The sequence below is a fragment of the Molothrus ater genome, chromosome 1 (genome assembly GCF_012460135.2).
Source record: "Molothrus ater isolate BHLD 08-10-18 breed brown headed cowbird chromosome 1, BPBGC_Mater_1.1, whole genome shotgun sequence".
In the NCBI taxonomy this organism is placed as follows: Eukaryota; Metazoa; Chordata; class Aves; order Passeriformes; family Icteridae; genus Molothrus; species Molothrus ater.
In genome coordinates, this window is record NC_050478.2 from 29,498,445 (window position 1) to 29,526,245 (window position 27,801).

Here is a 27,801-nt window from a genome sequence, read left to right on the forward strand (position 1 = left end):
TTAACTTAATCAGTTCTGAATATTTGAGATGAATTGCGAGATTCACATTCTCTGAACAGAGAGAGACATAATTCTCTCTCAAGTTTTTCCTGGAGAAGCACAGCAACCAAAACAATTCTTATCTCATTTGCTGCTCCTGTGTTTTGGAACATGTGGCATGTGTTGGAAGATTATTTACCTGAAGGAATTTGCTTGATTGGATTCTGGTGTGAGTGTTTTGTTTTCTTGACCAATCTGTGCAAACTGTCACACTTGTGACTGTGTCATGACATTGGTCAGGAGACAGTCACAAGATTAGTTCAGCTGAGTGCTTGTGCAGTTTCAGTTTAGATGCAGTGTAATATAGTATAGAATAATATAGTATAATAAAGTAATTAATTAGCCTTCTGATATCACAGAGTCAGATGCATCATTTCTCCCTGCCACAGGGGTTGCTTGCTTTACAATAATGAATAAAGGTAAATATTCAGCATGGTAAGCCTGTCAAGTTTAAAGAATTTGGGCTAAGTTGAAGAAGCAATATTTGATTTATTTTAATGTTAGCTTCATACAGACTACAGTAGCCCATTATCAGGGTCGTGTGTTGCTGTACACAAATCTAATTTATTCATAAATATTCCATTAATTCATAAAGCATACTGAAAAGTTTAGTATTGCTCCTTCAAGATCATGCTCACAATTAATTAGGAATTATTTGAATATAGGTACATTATCTGTAAAAATAACTTCACTAAATTTTCAAATAACTAAGACATAACCTTATGGTTGAGTATTTCTCATATTGAAAGCTCATGCCGCTCATTTTCAGATATTTCAAGAGTTTTGGACCGTGTCTTTAAAAGGTTTCATAGGGGATATTTACTACTGATAATTAACATAATCTATCAGAAATTGTCATTGTACCTAATAGACCTTGTCAAAGACTGCATTGATTAAAAAGTTTAAAAAAACCAACCAAATGACAAATGATCAATAGATTACAAAGAGAGTGATTTACACATTTCACAAAATGAGTTCTACTAGCCAGAAGGGATAATTCTTTGTTGTTTTTCTTGCTACGCTCTTTTAATGTATTTGATCAAGAATCTGGTATGAAAGAAAGGATTTTTAGCAAAATTTGCAGTGACATAAACCAGGGACTTCTAGGTAACAAAGACAACTTTTCATGGATTCAGGCTACTTCAGGAGGACCAAATGTATAATCCATGTACTTCTATGTGGCCAAATATAAGAACATATTGCCTATGAATGAGGAATGTAAGCCACAGAATCCAAGAAAGTATTCAGGGATGAAAGACAGCTCAAAGGATCTGGGATATATAAAGGGAGGAACAACAAGTAGAAATAGAGAACAAATGACTTCATTATTTGGCACTGATGTAGTAATTTCTGAAATATGGAGTGCACTTGAGACATCAACACTAAGAAGGCTGAAAAACTGCAGAGGCTTCTGAAAAAAAGCTGGGGGAATAACAGAAAGGCTTGCAAATACCATATAGTAAAATTCAAATAATAAAAGCTTTTCTTCTTATAATGAAGAGATTATATACAATTTGAAGGTCACCTGCCAAGTCACACATGGGGAATAGAGATGTAACCCCATTTGAAAAGAAAAGATGCAATAAAATCTATCATCTGGAAGCTCATATCATGCAAAGGCATATCTAAAACATGATATTACTTACAAGTGGCTAAAAGTTCTGGAAAACAGAGCAATTCATATAAATAATTTGCTGGATTTTTTTACTGGGATTCACAGTTAATCCACAGTGGCTATTTATTTAAAACACAACTCTACTCGCCAAACTAATTCAGTTTAATCTTACGGCATTTACGTTGGAGAGTGGATTATACGATCATGTCTGCAGCAATTCTCCCAGGAATTAAAATTCATTGAAGTCAAACATAAGATTATGACTGTCTTCAAAGCACTTTGGATCACATGCATATCCACAGTTCTATTGATCTGGTTACATGCACCCAGATTTATTTTTAACGGTTAACAAAAAACAATAGACTTGGTTTGTTGGTTTTATTTTGTTATCTTTCCATATTTTAATGAAAGAAAACCCAGATTCTAAAATCTAGTCTAACATAAGATATAGTAAAGTCAGGTGAAGTCCCAGAAACAGCAAAAGGTGACAGCAAGATCCAATATAGATTAATATAATTGGTGATGGGGAGCTGGAGAACACCCTGTAAGAATCATATTTAGCCTTACAGATTAGAAAGATTTTATACACGGCACTAATATTTAATTGCATAAAGAAAGGTCCAGATGCCTTGTTTAATCATTTTGGATTAGCAATAACAACTTCAATACATAATTATATTTTCTTCCTTCTTAGTGATTAAAACCCAAACAACCTCAAGGCTGTAGTCATGTACTCACTCTGGTAGTCGGGACAGGATACCCAAGGAAAGAGAACTTATCCCATCATTGATCCGACCCGGCAGCTTACGCTTCTGAATCCAGCTGACAGCAAACTCCAGCCCAATAAAAGTAATGAAGAATGGAATACTCTAAAAATAGTTTGCAAAAACAAAACAAAAAAAAAAGTCACAACAAAATAAAATTAGATATACTTTTCCAAACAGCATTTTATGCAGTGAGATGCTTCTCAGATTGGCTGGCACTTTAGTAGCTACTGTAATAAAGCTCATAGCATGGACCTTACAAATCAGAACAACTAAGGCTACCATCTGATCTAAAACACCAGCATAAATCTATTGCAGTAACCTCCTCCCACAGTGTTTTCTTTTGCATATTCTGCACATAGACTCAAACATTATCAGAACAAAACACAAAAGTCTTTCCAAACCTATATTTCTCATATTTAAGTAAATCAGTGAGAGCAGCAGTATCAGTGAGAGCAGCAATATTTGTGGACTCCTCCAACCACAAAGTAGAACAGAAACTAGTTTGGATTTGATATTGTATGAAGTTTTTTGAGTGTTTTCAGCCACGGAATTTGGTATCCAACATTATTATCTGAAAGATATAGTAAAGTGAGTTTCCTTCTACTTGGCATTTCTATTGCCATGCTTTTCACTGCAGACAACAACAGCTCTTCTGTATGTGCTTTCATCAGTGAACGAAATAACTATGCAGCCCGTTCCAGTTTGGGCCATACATCATGTTCTCTTCCCAGACCAAGTGACAATGATACAATGTTTCCCTCTTTCTTTTGGATTATACTGCCTGCAAAACAGTTTTCTGCCCATCTGCAGAAAAGTATAATGATGAACAAGACTGGAACATTTCGCACTCACAACATTGCTTTAGTTTGGGATTCAATTCGCACTGTCCATCTTCTATCCCAGGAAAAGCTGAAAATGTACAGCAACAGCACCCATTAGTGAAAGGTAGAACTGGTGAGGACTCTTCAGACCTGTTCTCAATTTTTTATCATCTCAGGCAACAAGAAAAAGGCTTGAGTAACAGTTAAGTCCTAGAGCATTTTTTTTTACTAACACTGGAGTCCTAACAGTCCCTGCACTTCACATGTGGAAGGAATTAGGCAGTGGCAGTTTTAGCCATCACCCCCAAAATCTACAAGGCCTGTGGCAAGGAAAATGGGAAGGAGTTATCAGATCTCTGTGCAAGCAAATGTTCCTTCAACAGCCTCCCTTGCTCTGTAGAAAACTTTTAGGTGACCTTTGAGACATTTAGACAACTGCTTTTTGGTTATATTAAGGCATAAAATTCCCACCATGTTGCAGAGCAAGAGAAATGCAAGAGTAGTTTTGCACCACTCTGGGAGGAACTACACTGCCATACTTGCCCTGTAAGTTTTCTGCTGCTTCTGCTCCCTTCAAATGGCCTGGAAACACCTACAGCTTCAGTGCCTGGAACCCTCCAAACTGCACTGCTGTAGGAGAGAGGCTGCTCCTGCCCATGCAACATTTTAATAGAAGCATGTTGTCTCTGCAAATACCATTGCATTCCGGAGGGCGCTCATTTTTGTTGCCAAATGAGATATGATCTGGGAATTCCTACTAGGCTGGGACACTAAAGAGACTAAGATGGATACAGATCAGATTGCTCAGTCCAAGAAGAATTGGATGATTCGAACCATACAAACAGCAAGAGATTTATAGTGTCTAGAAAATGTGAAAGTTCATAAACTTCAGCAGCACAGGGTTAGGTTACAATAACAGATGAACAGAGATTAATATCAACATGACACTTTTTAATTTAGGTGCCTAGCTTACTCTGTAACAGCATTTTAGGCATCTAAAAGCCTGTTTCCGATAGGCGCCAACTGATGATATAAAAATCTAGAAAGAAAGGGAAGACCTGTAAAGTCCATAAAGCCTAAACAGCACCCAAGAAAACCAATGTGGCAAATCTTTCAATATTTGGAATAAGTAGGAAACAATAAAATATAATATTAAAATTATTATTAATATATAATAAAATATATTATAAAAGAGTAAGGAAACCCTAAAACCTTCCATTTGAAAGCAATGAAACATACAAGGAAAATATAAATACTCCTTGTTTTGCTCTCTATATCTGTTTAATTTCTAAGTAGATAAGACTTTTAACATACTTTTCCTATCTGATATAATCAAATAACAGATTCCTAACTTACCAAACAAAGCTTGATGAACGCAGCTGTACACTCCAGCAGAGAAAAGAGAGGTTTAATAAAAAAAACTACAAAACACTTAATGGCAATATTAAAAGGCAGTTCTAGCGCAGACTAAGAGCAGTTTTAAGGTATGGAACAGCAGAAGCTGCAGAGCAAATTGAATGGGCTCAGAACAGAGAAATTGAGGTGTTTTATTCAAGAAATAAAACCAGTTAATAGGAAATGTACACTGTCTGTATTCCATGTGATGATTCATTTTACCTAGAAACCTCTGAAACAGCTGAAATACTTGATTTTATATTAATGTACATTATTACAACTTCTGTCTTATTGACTTCATTGCATATTTTCCTCCCACTGTGAAGTTGTGAAACAGCCAGGCAGTTGGTGCCATTTTTTGACTCACAAATGGGTGGTGGTGTCATAGCAAGGAGGATAAAGAAACATTCAGACATCCTTAACCTCCTGCTCATCAAGGAGATTATAAAAGAAAAGATTTATGGCATACCCCTTAGTATCTAAGAAATTACTACATCTCTCTCACATACCTACATTAAGCTTGGTCCGAAGCAAATCACTGGGATCAACTACATCTAGGCTAGGATGTATTGCTGATGTTACTATGACAGCTATTGTCATGGAGGATGAAAAGGCATTCCCTGACCCAAACTGCCCACAGTGTAAGGATGAAGTGCAATGCAACAGAAGAAGAATGCAAATAATTCAGGCAAAAAAGGAGACTGTAAGAGAGAAAATAGTCACACTAGCCTAACCACTACTTTTCTTTTTTCTTGGTTTCTTTTTGTTTGTTTGTTTGGGTTTGGTTTGTTTTTGGCTTTTTGTTTTGTTTTGTTTTTTGGGGTTTTTTGGGTTTTTTGTTTAAGTTAAAAGGACAATGAAGACATTTAAGGAAACCATTGAGGATGGCTATCTCTACAACTGTTTTCAAGTGTTGTCTCTACAAACAAAATGGCACAAAGTTAAGAAATAGCCACTGTTGACATCACTGGTCAGTGACATAAGACAGATTCTTTTGATATCTTCTGTCCATAAATGTTTTACTCTCTCTCTCTGTTTCCAGGTTTTTTCTCTTCACCCAACAGCACAAATTCTCAATGGAGATTTGCATTAGCTTGTGGTTTAGCTGAATAACTGATCCATAACATGAAAGCCTTCCTCTGAGTACTGTGTAAGAGGGTTCCATTTTAAGTAACCAACTCTACAGAATGCAAAGGACCATTTAAAATCAGTTTCCACGTTATACTGTTGCAAAGAATAATATTCTAGGTTGAAATTCAGCGTATACTCATAGTTTTATTGCAATTCTTGAAACAGTTTTTGTTTCCTTAAAGTCACAGATCTTTATAACATAAGAATCCCAACATCCAAGTAAAACTAAAAAAAAGTAAAACTATATATGAAGGTTCTGTGCCTCATTTTTAGAAACAAACCCTAAAATCTCATTATTTAGAAGCAAACCCTAAAGTGTGAATTGAGTTTAAATGTGAACTTATTCTTTAGGGTCTCAAGAGAGTAAATTGAAAAGGAAAACAGTGATTACTAAAGCTTTCATTTTGAAGTTCTCAGCAGAAGGACTGTCTCTTCAGAAGTCTGACTCATGTAAGTCTTTACAGAGCACAGGTGATAATTTCAGACCACAGCAAGCTACAAAGCTATAAAGTAAATTTGTGGTTCATGAAAACTATGTTTGGCAAACAAAAAGAATCATTCCACCATCTGTAGATTGTGAATGAATTAAAACAAACAAACAAACAAACAAAAAACAACTAACAGAGTCTGCAGAGCCTAATCTTACACCCATAGAAAAGAGGATGCTCTTAAAATGAATAGACAAGCATTAGTACATCCTGTCCTGGATAAATGAAAGTGACAAACTTTTCAGAAATACAGACAAATTAAGGGATTTTAATTCTACATGACAAAAAGTCTTAGAAAAATAAATTCTATGATGATTATCAAAGACCCACACCCCTTTTCCCAGAATTTTTGTGATATATATTGTCACCCTTTATTGAAAGGGTGACTTTTCCCTGGGCACTGCTGCAGAGCTTTGCTGCTTGTCACTGTCAGCAGCTGATCAGCTAATGTTTTAAACAGGACTTGAGGTTCAGCTTATGTCTTAAACCGGACTTGAGGCCACTCCATACAGCTCTGCCAACATACAGAGCAACAGTGCAAGGCCCATTGCTTCTGAAAACAGAAGCAATGTAACCAGAGACAGAAAATACACTGCACAAGTTAAACAAACTATTCTGTTCTTAGAACCAGAACTGCTTCACCCCCTGCTGTCATTTCCCACCCAGATGTAACAGCACAGGTAACTCTAGCTCAAAGGTGCCACTCCTGTAAAGTGCCTGTATTTTGTAAACCAACAGCCCAATTCTGCAGATTGCTAAACACATGAATATTTGGGTGACTTTGGAGGTTGTGCCACCTGTCTAATGTTGGAAAGTGCCTATCCCCACAGCTGTAACCATGTCGTCTTCTCATGTCCTAGAAATACCTTTGTCCATCTGATACCCAAGAGATCACAGATCTGAGATGCAAATTCCACTACAGTGTTTCAGAAAAAAAAAATAAAAGGAAAATCCCACACCATTTAGAGACACTAATGTAATCAGTAGTTTGTTTCACACACATATCAACATTATTGTCTTTTAGAGTGAATTATTTGAGCTGAGGTCTTCATTTGTTACCAGCTCTACACTAATATTTTTTTTTGTTCTGTGTTGAATTGAGTTCAGATACCCACTTCTGTGTCTGTACCAATTAAAGGAGTTAGCACTCCCAAGACCTCCTCGAAAGGCTCATCAGGTCACTATTAAATCTACTGCTGATGAATCCAATGAATATACTGCTCGTGTAATTGCTCCCTAAACAGTCAAGAATAGCAGCTGGAGAGGGTAGCTGCCATCTACCCATAAACACGGCCAGAAGAGGATGGATGAACTCTGCCTAAGCCAAAGAGTTAAGACACTTATGCCACTAAAATACTTCTATATGCCCACTGAGACAAGCATCAAAAGATCTGTTCTGGCAAAAAATGCACTGTCAGAAGGGAAATCCAGCACAGTTAACCTAAGATAGGAATTTAAGCAAAGTATAACAGTAATGGGAAACCTTTTCTTTAATGCTATTTTTTTTTGTGAGAAATATTCCTTTACAAGCTTATCCCAACACTGCAGGAGCCTACAGGTGCTTTCATAATTCAAAGTACTAAGAATCCTTTCACAGACTTACAACTGTGTGCCTTAGCAAAAGAAATTCCAGGTTTGGCTAATGTCTGACCTGAATATTGCACATGGGAGAATAAAGCCCAAGGACATAAAGGTATGTTGCAGACAAGAAAGTGAATGATATTCCATTGGAAATGTGGGAATAGTAAAAGGAACTGAGATAATAGAGAGAGCTGGAAGGAGAGATCAGCTTACTAGGCACAACCATCGATCTTCCTTAATCATGACGCTGTAGCTTAGTTGCAAAACACCTCTGAGGACAGCGGTCCATTGACCAGACACTGCACACACAGGCTGCACTCGCAGCAGCTTTCTGCTTACCTCACACAAAAGGGTTTACCTTTGCAGATAACACCCCTCAGTGAGGGACTGCTGCATACTACAGTTCCCAGAAAGCTGCTGACAGGGCTGCACTGCTCTGCACAGCCCATGGCACCCCCACTGCAGTCTGCCAGCAGCTGCTGCACAGCACTCCAAGGTATACCTGTCAGAGGGGCCAGTCAGAACTATCCAAACCCATGTAAAAAGTGCAGCTCTCTACTGAAGCTGGGCTGAATTTACTTTGACAAGGGCAAAACAGTGTTTATGTGCTGTCTCTGTGAGCAGCTGACATCGATCTGGGTTCAGAAGGAGCTGACAATCAAGATATGAGCAATAGGTAGGACAGAAGGGAGCAAAGGTATCTTCTTGGAAGTGAATAAACTGGCAGGGCGGGACGGGAGGGAAGATATGCTGCTGCCTGCTGACAAGGGAGTTCTCACCCACGACCTCTGTACTCTTGCCTTGGATATTTAGGACACAGCACTGTCCCAACACAAATATTTGTTCTAAATGCTCTTAAACAATCCTTATTTTTTATTTTAATTAGAAACTTTTATTTTTCTGTCTTTGACTGAGCTTGACTTAAGGGCACAGAGAGACCTGACTTTTTGCTTGCTTTAAGAACCATAACAGCCAAACACAGTATCGTATTTTCTTGTTTCCTCAGTTCAGTTTGCTGTCACTGTTCATCTTATCCGTGCTGCTGGATATAACATTAGAACCAAGCCTCAGATATCTGAGTGTTTCTCTGAAAACTCCAGCTCTTGGTACCCGGAGAAATCATCACTTAAACACATGAAAATAGAGGGCACAGTTACACTGGCAGCTTACAGGCAGAAAGCCCTGGGGAGAAAGACGGTTTTATCTTAAGTTAGGTGCCCTTTCGCGGACATGGTTTCAGTAAGGCGCCCGTGGCTTTCGAAAACAGGCGCAGGTGGGCGAAGGGAAGGGCGAGGGATGCAGCCAGGGTGGGAAAGGAGGGGACCCTCACCTTCTCTACGTAGTCGGGCACCTCCTCCACCGTGCGGAAGGAGCTCTCTCCGGGCGTCACGGCGTAGAAGAGGGCGCGGAGCTGCTGGCCCGGCGCGGTGTCCCGCGGCCCGCCCGCCTCAGCGCCCATGGCCAGGCCGCGCTGCGCCCGCTGCGCTCCGCTCCCGGGACGGCGCGCACCGCCCGCCCCCGCGCCGCCCCGCCGCGGCCTCGCCTCGCCACCCCGTGGGCTTAAGGGCTGCCTTGGAGAAAGCCAACAGTTTCTGCCTCCCTGGCATCGTGCTGGTTCGGAGGTTTGCTTGGGTTTGGGGGCTCTTTTTCTGTATGTGTCATCACTGCCTGGGCCGATTCTGGCAGCTGGGAGAAAGCTCTCGCGCACCCCAGCTCCCTCCTCACCCTCAAAAGTCTCAGAACCTCAAAAATCCGCAGAGCTCAAGTCACCCTTTCTCAATTTTAGACAGAATTCGACGCAAAAATAGAAATTATTGCTCAGATTTGGAGTTCAATAAAAAGAAAATGTTGAGGGTTTTGAGAAACAAGCCAAGGTGTGCTCATAGACTCCTGTTCAGCTGTATGGGTTAGTCCAGAATTCTTCCCATTAAAAGCTTTTATTTTTTTAATAGGGCTTATCATGGCTCCATTTTATATAGCTTCAATTAACATCACTGTATTGAAGGTAGCCTCTGGAAGCCATCTATTATGGTTTCATTTATGAAGGAATGAAACTAGGAAAATAGAAATGGTGAAAAGAGATATATGCTAGGTCCTTGTAGAAAATTACTTTCAGAAATCCGAGTAAGGACAGGCTTTGTGCATTCAAGATCTTTGGTCTGAAGCTCAGGAGCATGTCAAATGTTTGTCAATCATGCTTGATATTTGGTGTTAGTACAAATAATAAGATTTCTGATTAAATAGATTAGCCAACACTAAAATAACACAGTCTCAACAATCCCTTCATCTCAAATGTACAGTTCCACTAACAGTCTTTGCAGAAGAAATGAACTGCAAATCCCACTGTAAAAAATTTTACCACAATTTAAATTCTGACAGTCATTACAAAAGATTTTTACTTTGCATCAGCCTTTAGCTTTGGAAAGGAACTATGACAGGTAATTTCAGCTGAAGTTTCTGTTTAGGAAAAGTGCAATGCAAAGAAATTGACATTTAAAAAACTGAAGTATTACACATTTGTGGTGTTTGTATTAAATAAGTTTCCATTTGAGCAACAGCATGGAAGGTTGACTTAAACAATATTTTGCAGTTTGAATAATGTTGTAATACTGTAGAGAATGGCTATCAGGATATTACTGGAAATACAAAAAAATATTTGACTTTTAACTGAACAAAGCAAAAGCATTGTAAAAGGGCATTGATGATGAAATAGAGTTGGACACTCTCTTAATATGTATAGTTTATACTAATATTATAAGTAAAAAAATTATTAAATTTATTTAAGTGCTTTAAAATTGTACCCTAGTGTTCTCAATTCATTGGCGATTTATGATAAACTGAAATTCTTATAAAACTCTAGTTGTTAAATTCTAAAATCTGAGTTAATCTAAATAAAAATTCCAAATTTACTCAAAATCACACAAATCAACAGCATTCTGACTAGATCTTCATGGCAGGCAATGACAGAAACATTTGCTTGTTCATTTAGATTAGCCTCAGTATTTCTATGACATTACTCTCAAGTTCAAGCCCCTTTAACTCAGCCTCACCTCAGCCATACCATCTTACCCAGACCCCTTCCTTGGTCTTGTGCTGGTGTTCATCTTGCTCCATCATCAGCTTTCAGAGTTAAAATGGCCTACACTTAATCCCACAGAAATCGTCATCAGTGAACTGGGGACCATTCTGGGGTAAGAATGATTAGCAGGGCAAGGGAGTCCATGGCCACAGAAGGTGAGATACATTTTAAGTACTATGGAACCACTACATCAGATTACACAAATCGGGAAAGAAGACAAGTTTTTAGAACTTTCTATTAAAGATTATTTTGGACCCCCATGTCATTGTAAATTGTCACCCCAAGATGACTGTACTAAAGCTCTTGCTTTCAAACAGGAAGGATGGAAATTGGGCTTGATCATACTTCAAAGGGGAAAATAATGGGTTGTGTTTTCTAGCTTCCCTGTGCCAGAAGAAACAGGAGATAGCACTACAATACCTGCATTTCTGGTGAGGGAAACAGTTTGAAATCTCATCTGGAGCATTTATGAGTGTTTCACAAGCTTCAGTGGTCTGGCTCTGCCACTGTAGCTGCTATCGTTTACTTCTGCCTTGAAACTTAGCATGCAGTTTTCAGTGCTCCTTCTTTCTGATGTTAAGAAAGTAATGGAAAATAAAGGAATGTTGCTTCATTGGAGGTACTAAGCCTCTGTCACACAATGCTCCATCCATTCAGTCACCTTGCAGAATTGTTTTGTGAGAGTTAATTATTTTTTTAAATTACTTTATTTTCCTCTTTACAATAAAATCAACAAACAGAAAAGTTAATATTTCCCATCCTACACTGCCATCAAAAATGCAGGAGGATATTCTGTATGGAGACTAGGATCCTGCTGTTGACTAGTAGATAGTTCCAGTAACTAAGGCAACAAAGGCCTCTGTTCTGCTCAGAGGAAATTGGGGAGCTGGCCTAACATGATCTGTAGGTGGATCATATTTTGTTTTCTCTAAAGAACTTTATCCCACCCACTTCTTGAACAGAGAACGCCCAGAGTCTTCCTGTTTAGGTCTCTCTAAGCAGTAAAACAGCACTAAATAATAAAGTCATAAAGGGAATTAGGGCAGGTTGAAATTGGGATGGGCCATATAGTCTGCCTTGGCAGTCATTCACAGTAAACTAAATCATATCCAGAACCTAGCTGGGATTAGTATGCTCTGTTTATGTAGTAGTATCTGCGAATAGAAGAACTTTAAAGGAGTACACTTTAAATGAGTACACAAGTAGATGTCAGAATTTTTGTATCACCGCTCCAAGTACACAGCACCTACATTCATGCTTTGCAGTGGATGTCATCACAGAAACACTAAATGTAACTGTTTTAATATAAAACTGGTATTATAAAATATTTTCAGTGCTGCCTTTCCATTGATAAATCCTACATCACATTAAAAAAAAACCCTACTATTAAAAAAAGTCAAATGTTTATTTGTTTCTATTATAAGCTGTATATATATATATCAATGCACAAGTCTTAATAAGAGCTAATGGCTCCAGAGACCTGCAGATAGGGGTGTTCTTGAATATTAATCAATTTTGTGCCATGCATTTGGCAATTTACTGCTAACTTTCTATTTCTTCTACACAGAACTAGTAGCTATAGAACAGGGAGCAGTCATCAGGATACTCAAGCAGGCTGAAGAATAAGGCAGACACTATTTTGGGGTATTTTTGTAATATTTTCCATCATTGTATGCACTTGAAATAATTTAACCTTTTGTTCTAACTGAGGAAAAATGTGTTTTGGTTTTTTTGTGTGAGAGGGAATGGGACAGGAGTTTTACTGGAAAAATAAATTCCATCTTCAAGGCAGACTTATCAAGTGAGTAACTTTAGAAGAACAGCCTGCCCACCTGTTGTGAATGTTTCCAAATTTTATCTGGCATGCTCTGCTGTGCAATTTCTTGCACTTTTATTTCTGAAAAACTTAGTTTAATTTTTTAGGAACACTAGAGTTCAGGCTGCTGTGTGCTGCAAACTACATGTTAAATCAGCATTATGTAACTTGCAGATATCTTATACATCAAGATCATTTTATTAGATATGTTATAACCTATTTAATAGCACTTTGTGTCACGTGCCCAGTGATTGTTACTGTTTCTTATCACCAGAACAGTCTTGTGTTTTTGAATTAGGAATGAATGAATATCAACACTAGGTAGATCCAAAATTATAAAACATCTTATGACATGAGAGGCACATCTGGGATTATAGCACATGCTACCACTTTACTCCCTGTGCACAAGTAGGAATAATTTGAATAATTTCTGAGGAAGCAGAGAAAGTACAATTTTTCAAGCAAGGCTATCCAAAATGCTGATTTTTTTCTGGTTTGTTTAGAGAATTATGAAGAGTACGCCCATATACATGAACTTCAACAGAAAGACTTTTGTCTGTTAACACTGGACATTTTTTAAAAATCTACTCTAGTATCAGCAGCAGATGTACTTTATCAAAGTCATTGGGTAATATTTTAAAACTTGAGACCTTCAAGAATCATTTGGCTTTTAATCAGCTGTTTTTCTTTACTATAAGGAACAGAGAATAATTTTTCTTTCCTACCACATAGCTTCTAAAAACCACATAGCTTCTACTTCTTTCTAGTCTGCAAATCCCTAGTCCTTGAAAAACAGATTGTTTTCTGTGGATGACTCCTTTAAGTAAATTACAGTGATTTATAAATGCTGAGTGCAATTAATGTGTTCGAATGATATAAAAAGACTACAAAGCTTAGCTACCAAAGGCAGTAGAACACTTATGGAAAGGTGGAAATTCCCTTTACTTCCAAGGAATAACTTACCAGGGCCCCTGGCAGACAGCAAGCCTCCTGTGCCAGTAGGCCTGTATGGAGATGGACACTGCCAGCTCCCCACCCCGCAGTGAGTCCCCAGCCACTGTCCCCTACCACTCAGAGCAAACACTCACTTCTGGCCCAGCTGCCTCTGTGCTCCTGTTGTGCAGAGTCTGTTCTCCCTCCTCACCTTTAAGTCAGTGCATCAATTCCACAAATTCAGGTCTGAGGGCAAAGAAAATGCCTTTTTTCCTGCTGCCCAGAGACACAAGCTGACAGCCTTCTCCACTCAGAAGGTTTCCATCCACCACTCATCCACAAGTAACCTCTTGCTCCCCTTGGTTTGTTTCATGCTGCTCCAGGGACACTGTGAAAACATTTCCCATCACCTGCCTGCCATCCTTGAAGCCACATGGTCATACACATCCTCCTACTTCTCCTCTGACCCAGTGCCAAAGCCCACCTCCCACTGTGAGACCACCCCAGGAAGAAATACCAGGTGCTCCCTGGAGCCTAAACCTGAATAAGGATGTGCTTCACTGCTCCAGTTCTTTTGATAATCCAGGTTATTTATATGTTACATGTTGAGAACTAAACCTTGCAATATTGTACAATTGCATCCTACCTGGAGACATTCCCAGCACACTCTCCACAGCTTAGCTGGCTCTTTAATTGCCCAGATATCTGCTAACTTAATGTCTGTTCTCTGCTAACTAAGTCCTGCTGACCTAAATACATTTTTTCTTAATCAGCCATTCGATAAAGACAGAGGCTCCTTTTTTAGAGGTCATTTTTAATCAACAGGATTCCTTTTAGAAAGTAACTGGCTGAAGGCTCCAGAAGGTCCTGGAAGCTTACATAAAGAGCTAAATGCTGAAATGTGGACTGAAGAAGAATTAAAACAAGAGTATTAATAAATACACCAAAACCTGCAAATAACTGTTAGCAGGAAAAGAAGAAGGGACAAAAATACTTGAAGGAAAGCAAGCAAGTGAAAATTCATTAACATCACAAAGTTTTTTGGCTATATGAAATCTAGACTAGTAATCTAGTTAGAAGTCCCAGTACAAGGTAGGATATGATGACTTAAAGACTGCTGTAATATATAAGTGCTGGAAATGGCTGTTAAACTTAAAAATAAATGTATTCAATCTTTGAGTGAATTTCAAACTTTTGCAAGCCTGAAGTTCATTTCATGCTGCATACTTTAATATACAAAAAGCAAGAATAACCACATAAGTTATTTATAAAAAACCAAATTATTGAAATTAGTATGATCAATCAAATTACAGGTAATATATATGTCACATTTTACCATAGCAAAAGCTTTTTTCTCGCTTTTATTAGTCCTCTCTTTTATATGATGACTGTAAGTGAAAAGCAATGTGAAATTTCCTTTATGGATGCACATCATTTTGAGGGAAGAAGGACTATCCAGTACAAAATTCACTTAGGGAATGCCTAACTTTTCCTCCTTCATTCTAGGTTCCCATATATTCATGAATGTTTCTAATCTCTTTTTATGTTTGGGGAATGAAATAGGCTTCAAATTCATATGTCATAAGTATGGAATGTATTCCCTGATATTTAGTTGTGGGGAATCCTTCCTCTGTTGCAGAGTAACTTATACGGCAGCTGTGATCAAGATGTTTGTATGGTTTTCCTTGCTGTGCTGTTTACCTGTTCTGAAACACTTTCTGTTGCAACATCTGAGCCAAAGCCCACTCAGAATGGTAAGATTTGTATGCATAGTGTTTTGGGGGATGCTTAGGGGTTTGTGGGGGTTTTGTGGCAGTTTTTCAAGATAGTGGAAGACAAAATAGTGGAAAATTAGAAAAAGATCTTCAAGAGTCCAGATGCAGCTATCAAGGTCAGTTCTGTCTACTTAGAGTAGGTTTGCAATGAATCAATTCCAGAATTTTGATATGAATAAGCTCTTTAGATTTTAAGGGATTCATGAGGTACCTGGGGAATGTGTTCATAGTTAAAAGACTACAAAAGCTACCATAATCTGAATAGTTGAACTGGATCGATTAATAAAATGTTTTAAGTAAATTATATTTAAAATACATTTTTCAATTTAAAGATCGTACATTTCAATTTTAAAAAATGTACATTGACCTCTCAACTTGTGAATGTGTGAAGATTTTAGGTCATGGTTTTCAGTCAGTAAAACTGCTGTTGACATTTTAGCTATTTTCATAACCTCCTTAGTCCTTTTCTTTGGGCCATGGATAGGTATGTCTTTGAATTTGGCATTCAGTGAGTGGCAGAAATGGGAAGCAGGAAACTGAGAATAAACACAGGGTTACCTCTATCAACTCTTCAGAATTCAGAGGAGAAAGTTAATATTAACATCAGGTGTATTTTGAAAGTTCCACTAAATATGGGTGTGCCTTTTGAGTTCAGGTGTTGTCACAAAGCTAAAGGAATTTGAAACAAGTAAATCTGCATCTCCAATTTAGTTCACAGCACTTTTTTTATTTTATAATTTTTCAGCTTTTTTAACTAAACAAATTCCAAATTTTGCTCCAAAGTAGGGAGAAAATTAAACTGCCAGTGTAAAGGCTTCTTAAAGGAATCTTTCCCTTTTTTCCATGTTTTTTTTCACAGGCATCTCATTTTACTAACAGTATCATATTAATAATGTCTTTGAGCTTATGCCAACTGGCATGTCCGAAGCTGAGAGTTTTCATTTTATTTTTTCAAAATATAAGGGCAATGAGCTCTACAATATTTTTCTTGGCTATTTTGGGCAACTGAAATTCTCTGAATTGCTCCATTTCTTGTGTAAGTACTTAATCTGAGTTTGTTTTTCTGAATCATACCTATGCAAGGTGCCTAAACCACTGCAATAGTGAGGAGGCAGAGCAAAATCTTACCAATTTCCTAATTGGAGCAAAAAATGAAATATGCAAGTAACATTCTAGCAAAGTGCAGTTGCAGGCAGATACATCATCATTCATGTTCATTTCTTCCATTGCCATTCTCTGAATTGTTCTACTGCTGTGGTTTCTCCTCAGAAAGAGCTGCACAGCAGTGATAGGCAAAAGCACAGATAAGAGGTGCCTATGGTTTGCTTAAAGCTGCATATACATTTCAACATGATTCCTTAGATGCCAATTTAAATATCACTATGATAATATAATATTTTGCTGGCAAAAATTCTTAGAATATCTGCCTTTGTCCTCAGAGTTTTATCGGACTCATCAAAGTTTACTCCTTTAACAGTGTTCAGTGAAGAAGCCTTTTTTGAAACCATTATGATTTTCTGCTATTGTGAGGCAGTGGAAGGTGTTTTCACATATTTGCAAATATGTTAGGAGATTATAGTCTCCCTCTAGATTGAAAAGAAGCCTTTGTATTGAACTGTCAAATGCTCTATTCTCAATATCATTTAAAATGCTGCTGTAGAATGGGTTTGATCACAAACTTATGGCTCATTCTCTTTTAATCTATACTGTGAACAGGTATGGGATGGGATTTAGCCATTAATGCAATACAGCCCAAAAACAATTTCAGCACAAATTTCAGCTTTGTTTTCCTTTTTTTCTGATTGGAATGCGTTTATCCAAGCCTCCACTCTGCAATGAAGAATGCTAATGAAGAACCCACCCTACAAAGTATTACTGAGATTTTGATAAGTATTCAACCTGGGCCAAAAAAGGGGTTTAAGGCTTTGTGGCTTTGCTGTGTAATGAAATTGCAATGGTATATTTCATAAATGTATTCATACAAAGTCTGCTTTTAATTTCATGAGAGCCTAACTCCAGCTTCATTAGGCTTATCTTCGTGCCATTGCTGGATCTTTAATTCTTCTTTTGTTAGTCTCTTAAGAGTCCCTATAACTTTTAACAGGAATCTGGCTGAGCCAAAAAGGAAATCATCTCAATAGTGCTGCATGCCAGTGCTTTGTGTACATCTCATTATCACAATATGCTAAGGCCGTTAGAGGCTGAGCCTGATATTGAAAACACGAGAGGAAGTCCTTATGGAAGTAAAACTGTTCTTCATAGTAGAAGACCAGTAGTTCAAAATCATCCAGATGTCTCAGGATTGATAAAAATGTAACAGCACTACATTCTCAGTTACTTACAGGACTGCTCTTTATCTCAGCATCATATCAGTCTATTGTAAATATTTTGTCAAGGGTCTGCTTAAGGCAGGAGAGAAAGTGGATTACTTTCATCACTGATAAAGCAAACAGTGCAAACTCTTTCTGTCAAAAGGAGTAAATGTGCCTGTGCTTTCCTCATCCTTGTTTTTCAAACCACTAACAATGTCAGTCATTCTGAACTTCAAGATTACAAATAGTAAAATAACTGTTTATTCATAAAATCTTCTGAAAATGGCATAGAAAATGGGAAGTCTTGCATTTATACTAGTAATCCCTCACCTCCTAACAAGACTCATCTGTTAGGGAGAGAGAAGTGTTGTAACATCTGGCTCAGTGTGGTGAGTTTTCATCTTCAATTGGGAGGGCTGATGTCATGTAAGGAACAGAGCAGCACACTAACTGCTGCGAATGAGAGGCAGCAGCAGTACTTATCCTGGGAGCTGGGGCTCATGGATCAGCTGAATGGCTGCCTGCAGCCCTCATGTGTTGATTCTGGCCCATTAACCATCCTATTAATCTTCAAAAAGCTTGAAGGCATGAGTGGTTTGGAGAGTGAATGTAGGTGAGAATTTGCAGGTGTCATTCACACAAAACAGCCATCTTCCACACTCTTTTCATCAAACAGCTTTCCCAGTCTTCCAGAGCACAGAAGGAAATTCTTTCCTACACCTTTTACCCTGTCTGAAATTTCTGAGAATGTCAGGATTTTTAACATTTTGCCACACGACAATGCAAACATAAAGGACCAGTAAGAATCAGAAGGACATTTGTTTTGGAAAATTTATACACTTCATTCAACCCACATCCTTTAACTTTCAGTTTTTGAGTGTCACCGCAATATATATACTGCTGCATGAGTCATCTCAATGCTGTATCAACCAACATTTCAATTCTCTCTTATATTCCATTCTATTCTTTTGGGAAAGAACAGAAGAACAGAGCAATTTTAGTCAATTTAAAGTTTATGCTATGCTTGACACCTGACTTCACTTTAGTAACACCTGCCTGAAGAATAATTAGCAGGCCACTTTTAAAGAAAGAACTTCCATACACCACAGATGGCATTTTTCATACCAGACAGGCAACGATGTACGTTGGAATTGAGCCAAACTGTCTGCAAAAACTGTGAGAAATTCAAGACAGACATCTGAATGGAAGGAAAGTTTTACCTTCCTCACCACCCCTACCCCCCACACCATTTGGGAACATCTGTTCAAACCTACCTTTCTATATAGTACACTTTATTTTTCTTATCTACTAATACCACAAATTGCAGAATGAAAGCAGCATGGCAAGATTATTTCATATTGCTTATGGAACCTACAATTTAATAACTTAATGTGATGATTTGCCAGCTATACAAATCCTGCATTATGACTCCTGTTAGAACCAAAACCAGAATTTTCATAACCCCATAATATGGGGCTCTCAACTCACATTTCAATAAAGTGGTCCTAATTTTCACTGTGTACTCAAAACTTTGTTGAAATCAGGATACTGTGTGTCATAATGGAGGCACAAAGTCAGCAGTCACTTTGGAAATTATTGGCTAATGTCTTAATCCTGGACTGTTCACTGATTTGTATGAACTTTTGTGTGTAGTTTGGGCTAAGTCCAAATCCTTGTGAAATCAATCGTAATCTTTCCATTGCCATCTGTAGGCTTTAGATGAGGTCCTTTGCTGCCTTAGAAGAACCTTTACTTCTTTCTTGCAGAAATATTCCATGTAAAAGGAATCCTGAGATCTCATCATAAAATTGTCAACAGAACCAAATGTCTTACACAAATATGCTAAAATTAGAAAACTGGCAGCTCTATGTTGTACCTAATACCACTTATGGAAGAAAAGTTGTGTGTTTTATTTCCACGGTTCTAGCAAATAGATATCTACCCAAGAATTATAGAAATATGTATACAAAACTATTTGCAATGTGTTGTAATCCCAAATTTTGGGCTTTTTTTCTCCCCTGCTAGGTTTTGCTCCCTTAAATGCATTTCTGTGGGGATTTCATAAAATTTTTCAAGATACATTTTTAATTTGGGAAAATGCCCATTTCAGTATTTTCTCAGCTGTGCATGTGACTTTTTTGGCAAATAATGTGGTAAGTATTCAGAATAGACATATTTCTAAAAACTTTGAAGTCCAAAAGCAACCATAAGTTACATATACAGTGTCTATATGTTCATGGTGACACTAGGGATGAGAATCTGTCCCTAATTATAAACTATTCCTACAGATATCTACCACATTAATTGCTTCATATTGTTTTGGAGCATGCTTTTATAATACAAATTTCATTATATTATTGTGTGGTTATGAGACAATAAATTCCTGCAGAAAACAATTCTAGTGATGTTTACTCAAAGGATGAGTGAATCTCATTAATTAGTTGGTCACCAATGTAAATAACATTTCACAAAATTTCTCTTCATGGATAGTAAATTTTCAAAATTAAATTAAATAATCAAAATATTAGCAGAAAAGTACTTGTGTACAAATATTTTCTTTCTTGAGAGATGTCAATCTGTGAGCTAGTAATCTTATTCTATTAGACAACAGAATTAAATATTTGAGTTCAAGTATATAACCTTAATAAACATAATACACAAAGATTTTTAAAGTTTTTCGTTCACAAATTCCAAGCAAGAATAAAACAAAATCCTTTATGGAAGAACAGGAATGTGGCAACACACTTTATTCCTGTTAATTAGTCCTCTGAACAGAATCAGTAACATTTTAATAATTATTTAATATCCTGAATCACATTCTTACACCTTATCTTAAATATATTATTCAATTCTTCTTTGAAGAATGACATACTGCTCTTTTTTTTGTGAATCCAGTTAAGGGAAGGAGTGAGGGTTGCAAATAATATTTAAAAAGAAAGAACCATCACAGGACATTCACTAGAGCCCTGAATCTAATTCCACAAGGCTTAGTTGGCCTGTCCAGGTGACCAGTACAAATTTCTTGAGTGCCCTTTTAAAATCTGTGGAGTTTTCCTAAAGAAAAATACTGGGGGGAAAAAAAAACCCAAACAAACAAAACAATAACTATGGTTATTTCCTACTACAGCTACTATTTAACAAACTCTTCATTTACAATGCTTTGTGGAGTCTTCTCTGTTTATTGATCTCAACCAAGTCTACTGTTCAGGTGATAGTCCTGCATGCACAACTTGGACAGAGGTAATAAAGGACTGAGAAACTGCTAAAACATTTGCAGTTTTTACAGATGAATGTGATAACCTCTTATTATGCCATATGGAGGCCCTGACTAACAGCCAAGGGCATTAAATTACATTGAAAGTGATTCCTACAACACAGCTCTCAGCTGTAAATGATGCCAAAAGACCATGGGCTTAAAATTAAAATGAAAAGAAATATATAAAAGCAAATGAGCTCCAGTGAGTCATTATTAATCTGAGGTTATAGTGTCCATCACTACTGAAGCTCTATGCCAGTTACTGCCAGTTATCTGTTATGATGCCTTTTTTAAATGAATGTAGACATCAGGTTGTATGCTGAATTCTCCTTTTCAATCCACACACATTAAATAATGATATTAAATTACAGTCCATAAATAGTTAAATTATATTCTCTAAAATTTCTTGAATCTTGTAGTTTATCTTAAATACTGCATGTACTTTCTTAAATACAAGTTCACCCAAGAGACACCAAATGACTGAAGCCAGGAAATTCTAAATGAAGGCTCAAGCTGACATTTTGTCCCTAATTTATGTCTCCTCATAGCTACTAATAGTGCATGTCCTAATACTGCTTCTTTCTTTATTTGTATAAATAATATTATTGCAGCAGTCAGAACCTCCACTTAAGAAAGCAGGAAACATAAACTACCTTGGAACTTGGCCTGTGGTAGAAAGATATTGGTATAGAGTCTCTTCTTGTGCTCCCTTTTTTCTGACTACTTTTGGATCCAAAGAAAAGTCAAGAAAAGATTCTACTTTTGTACTTTTGCACAAAAAGTACTACTTTTTGTGTAGTTAAATAAATTCAGCCACCTTGCAATGGTATTATTTTAACAATATCTCAATACCTAAAATAATGAAGCTAAAATAAACAAAATAATGAAATAAAAAAACAGTCATAAAGGAAGAGAAAGAAACCCTGCAAACAATGTATAGTTTTGTACCTGAGAAAAAAGAATTCTTATCATCCATCATGTTGAAAATTAAACTCTTAAGCATCACTGTCATTTTACAGTCAATTATATTTTCTCTGTATATTTCCTGAGTACATTTTTATGCCTGGCTCAGAGACACATCAACAGAAAATCAGAAATTGACTCTGGAGAAATACGATGTCGAAACTATGGTTACTCAAAATCCTCATTATTCGTCAGAAGCCAGATTCATTGACAACAACTCATGAAAAGTGATTATCCACTATTTAATAACAGTAAATAATAAAGATAACCAACCTTACTAGGTTTCATCATCACATTTACATTTCACTCTATAACCAACTGCTTGCCCAACTTCGGGCAAGTCACAATCTTAGGGGTTGATTTTGTCCATGTGTTAAATAGTAAAGGCTTAGCTATATCACATGGCTAGACTGGTAGAAGACTTAACAGTCTGCAGACAGATAGAAAACAACAAAGATAAAACCAGCCCTTAAGTTATAGTTCAAAAGCCTCTAACCATATCTGTTTTCAGTAACAAAATTGTCCTACAACTTTGATACAAAGTCATGGCATCAACCACCTGTCTTACCGCAGGTGGTTGATCCCAGGAGCTTCCATAAGAGAGTTTTTGGGTAATTGGAATATTCAGAAGAAAATGAGACGCTATCTGCATTGATGAGTCCTGAGCAGACCTGCTGACCTGCAAAGAGGTGCTTATAAAGTGTGGGGCACTTGTTGCTGCTCTACATGGCTTGAATAGGAGCTAGCTGAAATCTGGAAGAAGCATGGCTGTATTTCTGTGGGGCTGAGCATGCAAGGAAGTTCCTTCAAGAACATAGTAGCAAGATCACTGGACCTTCATAGGTTCAGCTACTGCCAGTGCAGGATCTCTGCACCATAGTGTGCGCACCAAGGATGTACCAAAAAACAGTTGTTAAAAGCTGACAGAAGTCTTTAAGTAATCTGAGAAATTAATAGTTAACACTTACAGCCATTTTCAAAGTCTGAACTGCTTTTAAAGCATAGGAAATGTTAATTTTTTTTAGGTTTTTTTTTTCTGAAATATAAAATTACATTATTTGGTCCTTTGTTTCAAGTTCATTCACTTACCTAAAATAAAAAAACCCACCTCCTAGCACTGTAAATCAACTTGCACCTTTCTCTCTCTTCAACCTGTGCTCTAAATCTCAGCAGATTCAGTTAAAACTAGGAAAATGGAAAAATACTATCTTTCTCAACAGGAAAAGCTGGCTGCTCCCCCACAGCAAGTAACCCAGTCCAATCCCTGTGCCACTGACAGAGTAACACACCTCACAAAATGCCTTGGGCTAGGAACACATTGGTACATTTCACATAATATAAATAAAGCACTTCCATTTGTTTTGTAAAGTGTCAGCTCAAACTTGGTTGATCTGTTTTCAGATGCAGTTGTAATTTTTTCATGAATGACAGCAAGAAATAATTCTGCAAACCTTGAAAGGTATTTTTGGCCAAGAGTACTTGGAAAACATCTTCTCTCCCCTTTACTAGCGAAACAAGTCACTTAATATTTGACTAAATCTCTGTGGTTAAGTGTTATTTGAAAATTAAAGATAATTATTTTCAGCTTTCCATTGTCATTTTTCATTTTGAAATGTAGTTATATTTCATTTAAGGGGGAGGACAAAATAGCCAAGAGTAAAAGCTTTAGTATGAATCACTGTAAGTTTTTTCTGTTCTCATAATCCCTGCAAAACCCAAAAACCTTTCCCACCCAGACATAAAATCAAAAATATAAGTGTTCACAATAGTTATCTTATCCCATTCCTGTTCTCAGCACTTTTGTATGACAAAGGCATTTTAAAAAGAACTGAGAAAAATGCAAAGCCCCTTAAGTGCTGGAATCAATAAAATGCTCTGAAGTCTTTTAAGAAATTAATTACCCTTTGCTTGGATATTTTAAACTAAAATGGTCAAGGCAACAATTAATGTGCAAGAAAGATCAAACTTACAGTGGAAAGGATTTGGAAAATAGACACAGATTTCTTGATTCCATTTAATTTTCATGATACCCTACTCTCCACATAGCAGATTTCAGTGAATGCTCACAAGTACCTGCTAGGATGTGCACGTTTCTTGCTCCCTCTTTTTTTCACCCACTTCCTTCTATCACACTACCCAGTCCAATTAATCTCTGAATTTTTGGGGAGATACTTTGAGTTTTTATATTAAACAACTTTATTGAACAAAGGTATGATTAATGTAAGTATGCATCCCTTCCTTAAATTTATTCCCTTTCATCCATTTCAACAAGTTCTACAAAATAACCCTTTACATTTGCTTTAAATATGGAAAAATGATGGAACAAACTCTTGTTGGTTTTGGCTGAAGACATCATTAGCTGCTAGTTAAATTTTTCCTGCTAAAGGAAAGAGTTTCCCAAATGGATCAAGGTAGAAGGTTTGTCCAAGATTAAAAGCCTAAATTTGAAAACAGCTTTGTGTTGTCCCCAGATGACGTTCCAAAAGATACAAAAAGAGATAGAGCTGCTTAGGCAAAAATCACTTTCAGAGTCCTATGAAATCACTGTAGAGAGACTAGAGTTATTTAAAAAGGATTATTTATTAAACATATTTCTTTACAAAGTACAATCAATAGTTTGCATTAAATTTTGGGGTTTGGTATTTGCCTGTATGTACACAAAAGCTTATAACAGAAAATATGTCTTGATTTTACACATGGGACACGATATAGAGTTACCTTCATATTTTGATTCCTACCAACATAAGCAGTTGATAATAGCTTTCAGTTTATCTGCTGTTTTTTCAAACTGAACATGAAGCAACAACATTTCTGCAGAGTTACAGCATTTATCAATGTACTCAATTATGACAAAGTAGAGACCAATAATCCTTTGGAAAGTTTCCACTGGGCATGAGTGGAACATGACATTTTTGGCAGGTTACTGGACTATCCTTATGATTGTAAAAATCACTTTTTGCAGTTATAAGATAGGAAGAATTGAGTAGCTAGGTAAATTTAATAATACCCTATTAGCAGCAGTTGATAGTAAATGCAACATAAGGTTTGTTTTGTCTGTCATACAAGGATGTGTCCTAGCAGATACTATTGTATTGTTCTCTACTTGAACAAAAGTATCTGCATGTATTGTATGTCTTTGGTAAAACAAAACAAAGATATAGAGACAAAAAGCCATTTATTGTCATGAGTGACTATTGCCATCAGCTAATATGAATGCATTGCTAAAAATTAGTGAAGACAGGAAAATGCTGTAAGGTAAATATATACAGAGTTAAAATACATTTCTTATCCACTAGATAGTGATTTTGTGGCACTGTGGTTTTCAGAATATAACGTCTTTGAGAGCAATGTAATTTTCAGTGCAAGCTTAAGCAAAAATACCTGCCCACTGTCATAAAAACGACAAACAAATCTGGAATGTTCAAAGTAAGTTTGTCTTCCACTTCTCCACTCTTGAGGCACCTTTAAGACATGGCACTTACTGTAAACCATCTAAGAATTGAGAAAAGCAGACACAATAAGCCTGAATTTTCCATAACAACTTAAAAGATCACTGCCAGAGTCACTTGCATAAGTAAACGATGCCTGTGTAAGGCTTGCCAGCAAAGCATCTTTCCTGAGAACGGAGCTGGGGCACTCTCTGTGTATCATAAGTGTGCGTGCTCAGAGCTGTGGTCGCTGTCGTGGCTGTCATCGTTGGCTAGAGAGTCCCCTGTGTGCTGGAGCCCGGCGGCGCCGATGCCGGAGAGCTCGGAGGGGAGCAGCGTGCCCTTTTTCACATTCACCAGTTCCTTCTCCCGGGCTGCTGCCCCTTGCTGGCCCCCTTTTACACGCTTCCACTTCATCCGTCTGTTCTGGAACCAAACTTTTACCTTCACAGAAGACAAAACAAGAAAATAAAGATGGAGTCACTGAAGGTAAAAATGAACTTTCTACCTGTAGCACAGCACTTGGGGATTGTATTTTCCTAATGTGCCTTTCTGTCTGGATGGTAAAGAGCTTAGCAAGCTTTCCCTGAAGATCAGGCAATTCAGTTTTGGATAGGATGTGAACACTGGGGATAATGACTGCAAGGGAGGAAAAGGGATTACTCTTAAGAAGACAGCTGGGCTATCTCCTCCAGATAGTTCTGTAGGAACATCTCCGAGCCCTTTAGAAAACATTAAAGAGATCACATACTCTTGAAAAACATATTAATGACATTTGTCAGAGAGAGAAACAAAGTCAAAATGTTTCCCATCAAGGGACTGTGCAAAAGAACGTACATTTTGAGTAACAGAGAACCCTTCATCAGAGGGTAGTTACTCTGCAAAACAACTTGCCTGAAATTTGGCATTGTTTTCTTCTTTGTTTCTGTAAGCTGGTGATGAGTTTCAGGTGCAGCACTTTAAAGGTTCCCTTTTTTTTTAAACTTGCTGAAGTATCTGAAAGACCATTTCTTACTATAAGAGCTTAAGACTTCCCTGTCTATTTCACAAATGTATTCAAATTATTCTAGTCAACTGATCCTTTATTCTGCTGCATTTAACCATAGACCCTGGTCAAATTTTTTAGGCAAATAAATACCCCCAAAGTCAGAAGGCAGGGCATTTATAAAATGAGTCAAACTTAGCAAATAATTTCAGATAAGAATGAAAAAGAAATTCATAACATGGAAGACTAAAAATGTACCTGTGTTTAAGTCAAATTAAACCCCAAGATTTTACGCCAGCTGAAACTCATTTCCGCTCCTCCCCATCTCTGTATGGAAATATATGAGGGAAAAGTAAACCTAAATTATTTGCACTGCAAACCACAATATTTTTCAATAGCCAAAGGGAAAGTAAAGAAAAAAAAAAGATGTGCATAGCAGCTGTCAAATATATTGGACCAGATTAAAGGCTGATTTCAGATCAGCTTCAAGTACTGTCACTGAGAACAGTATGAATAGAATATTGTTCAGTTTGATTCATTTGGAGTTAATGTTGCTGAAAAATCTTGTGTGTGTGTGTGTGTGTGTGTGTGTGTGTGTGTGCAGCTCTTCAGATGAAGGCTCCACAGAAAATAAACAATGCCTGCAACATTTAACTTGGAAAAAAAGCAAGAAAGCTTGCAATGCTGGTATATCCTCTGCTGTGTTTAGCAGAATGTGTTTCAGAGTTTTAAAAGAATCAGCAAGCAACAGGCACAGCAGGACATATTGTTCAACATGAGTAATAGAGCCACAAAAATGCTGTTTTGCTGAATCTGTCTTACACATCCAGGAAACCTCACAGTTTTTAACCTTTACTATCACTTTGAATTTTACATTAAAATTTTACTACAGTTGAACTGATTGATAGCATCACGCTCTTTGTATATGTATCTAGGAAGGAAGAGAGGTTATTTATTTTTTTAATACTCTATATTCCTGTTAAAGCCAAAGTAAGCCATTAAAGCAAATTACTTGGGAACAGAGAAAAATGATTCCAGGTTAGTTAAGAGCCTTAAAGCAGAGCACATCTTTTCCTCTAGTTGGCTCATTAGAGCCAAACAAATCTAGCTTGCCAAGTGCAAAAGTGTAAAAGGGAAGGTATTTATTACTGGCTACTGTGATATTGGAAATTACCATACTCAGAACTGGTATCAGAAGTGTCCCTGGAAACAACAACTTCAAAAGGGTACAGCATTGGCAGCTTTCTGGGAGAAGTGATAATATTTTGTTTCATTGTGGGCGTTTTGTTTAACAGTGAAGTTTCCCTTGCAAAAGGCACTGCTCTACTTGTGCCAGGTAATGCAGTAGATACAACTGCAATCATTATCTGAACATCAAAAATAATACACTTTGCATTGGACCCATTATCACAGGATA

General features: G+C 37.2%; 2 protein-coding genes across 2 annotated transcripts in view; both read right to left on the reverse strand.

Annotated features, from left to right (window-relative positions):
• The window catches only part of AGMO (alkylglycerol monooxygenase), a 187,019-nt gene extending 177,695 nt beyond the window's left edge, over positions 1–9,324 (reverse strand). Inside the window, exons 1-2 of the mRNA XM_036379277.2 lie at positions 9,168–9,324; positions 2,393–2,523 (exon numbers count right to left, since the gene is read on the reverse strand). Of these exons, the coding sequence (XP_036235170.1) occupies positions 2,393–2,523; positions 9,168–9,296 (260 nt within the window). The 5' untranslated portion in view covers positions 9,297–9,324. The remainder of the gene's footprint in view (positions 1–2,392; positions 2,524–9,167) is intronic.
• A 15,208-nt stretch (positions 9,325–24,532) lies between these two features.
• MEOX2 (mesenchyme homeobox 2) overlaps positions 24,533–27,801 on the reverse strand; it is a 52,047-nt gene continuing 48,778 nt past the window's right edge. Inside the window, exon 3 of the mRNA XM_036379089.1 lies at positions 24,533–25,843. Within this exon, the coding sequence (XP_036234982.1) occupies positions 25,619–25,843 (225 nt within the window). The 3' untranslated portion in view covers positions 24,533–25,618. The remainder of the gene's footprint in view (positions 25,844–27,801) is intronic.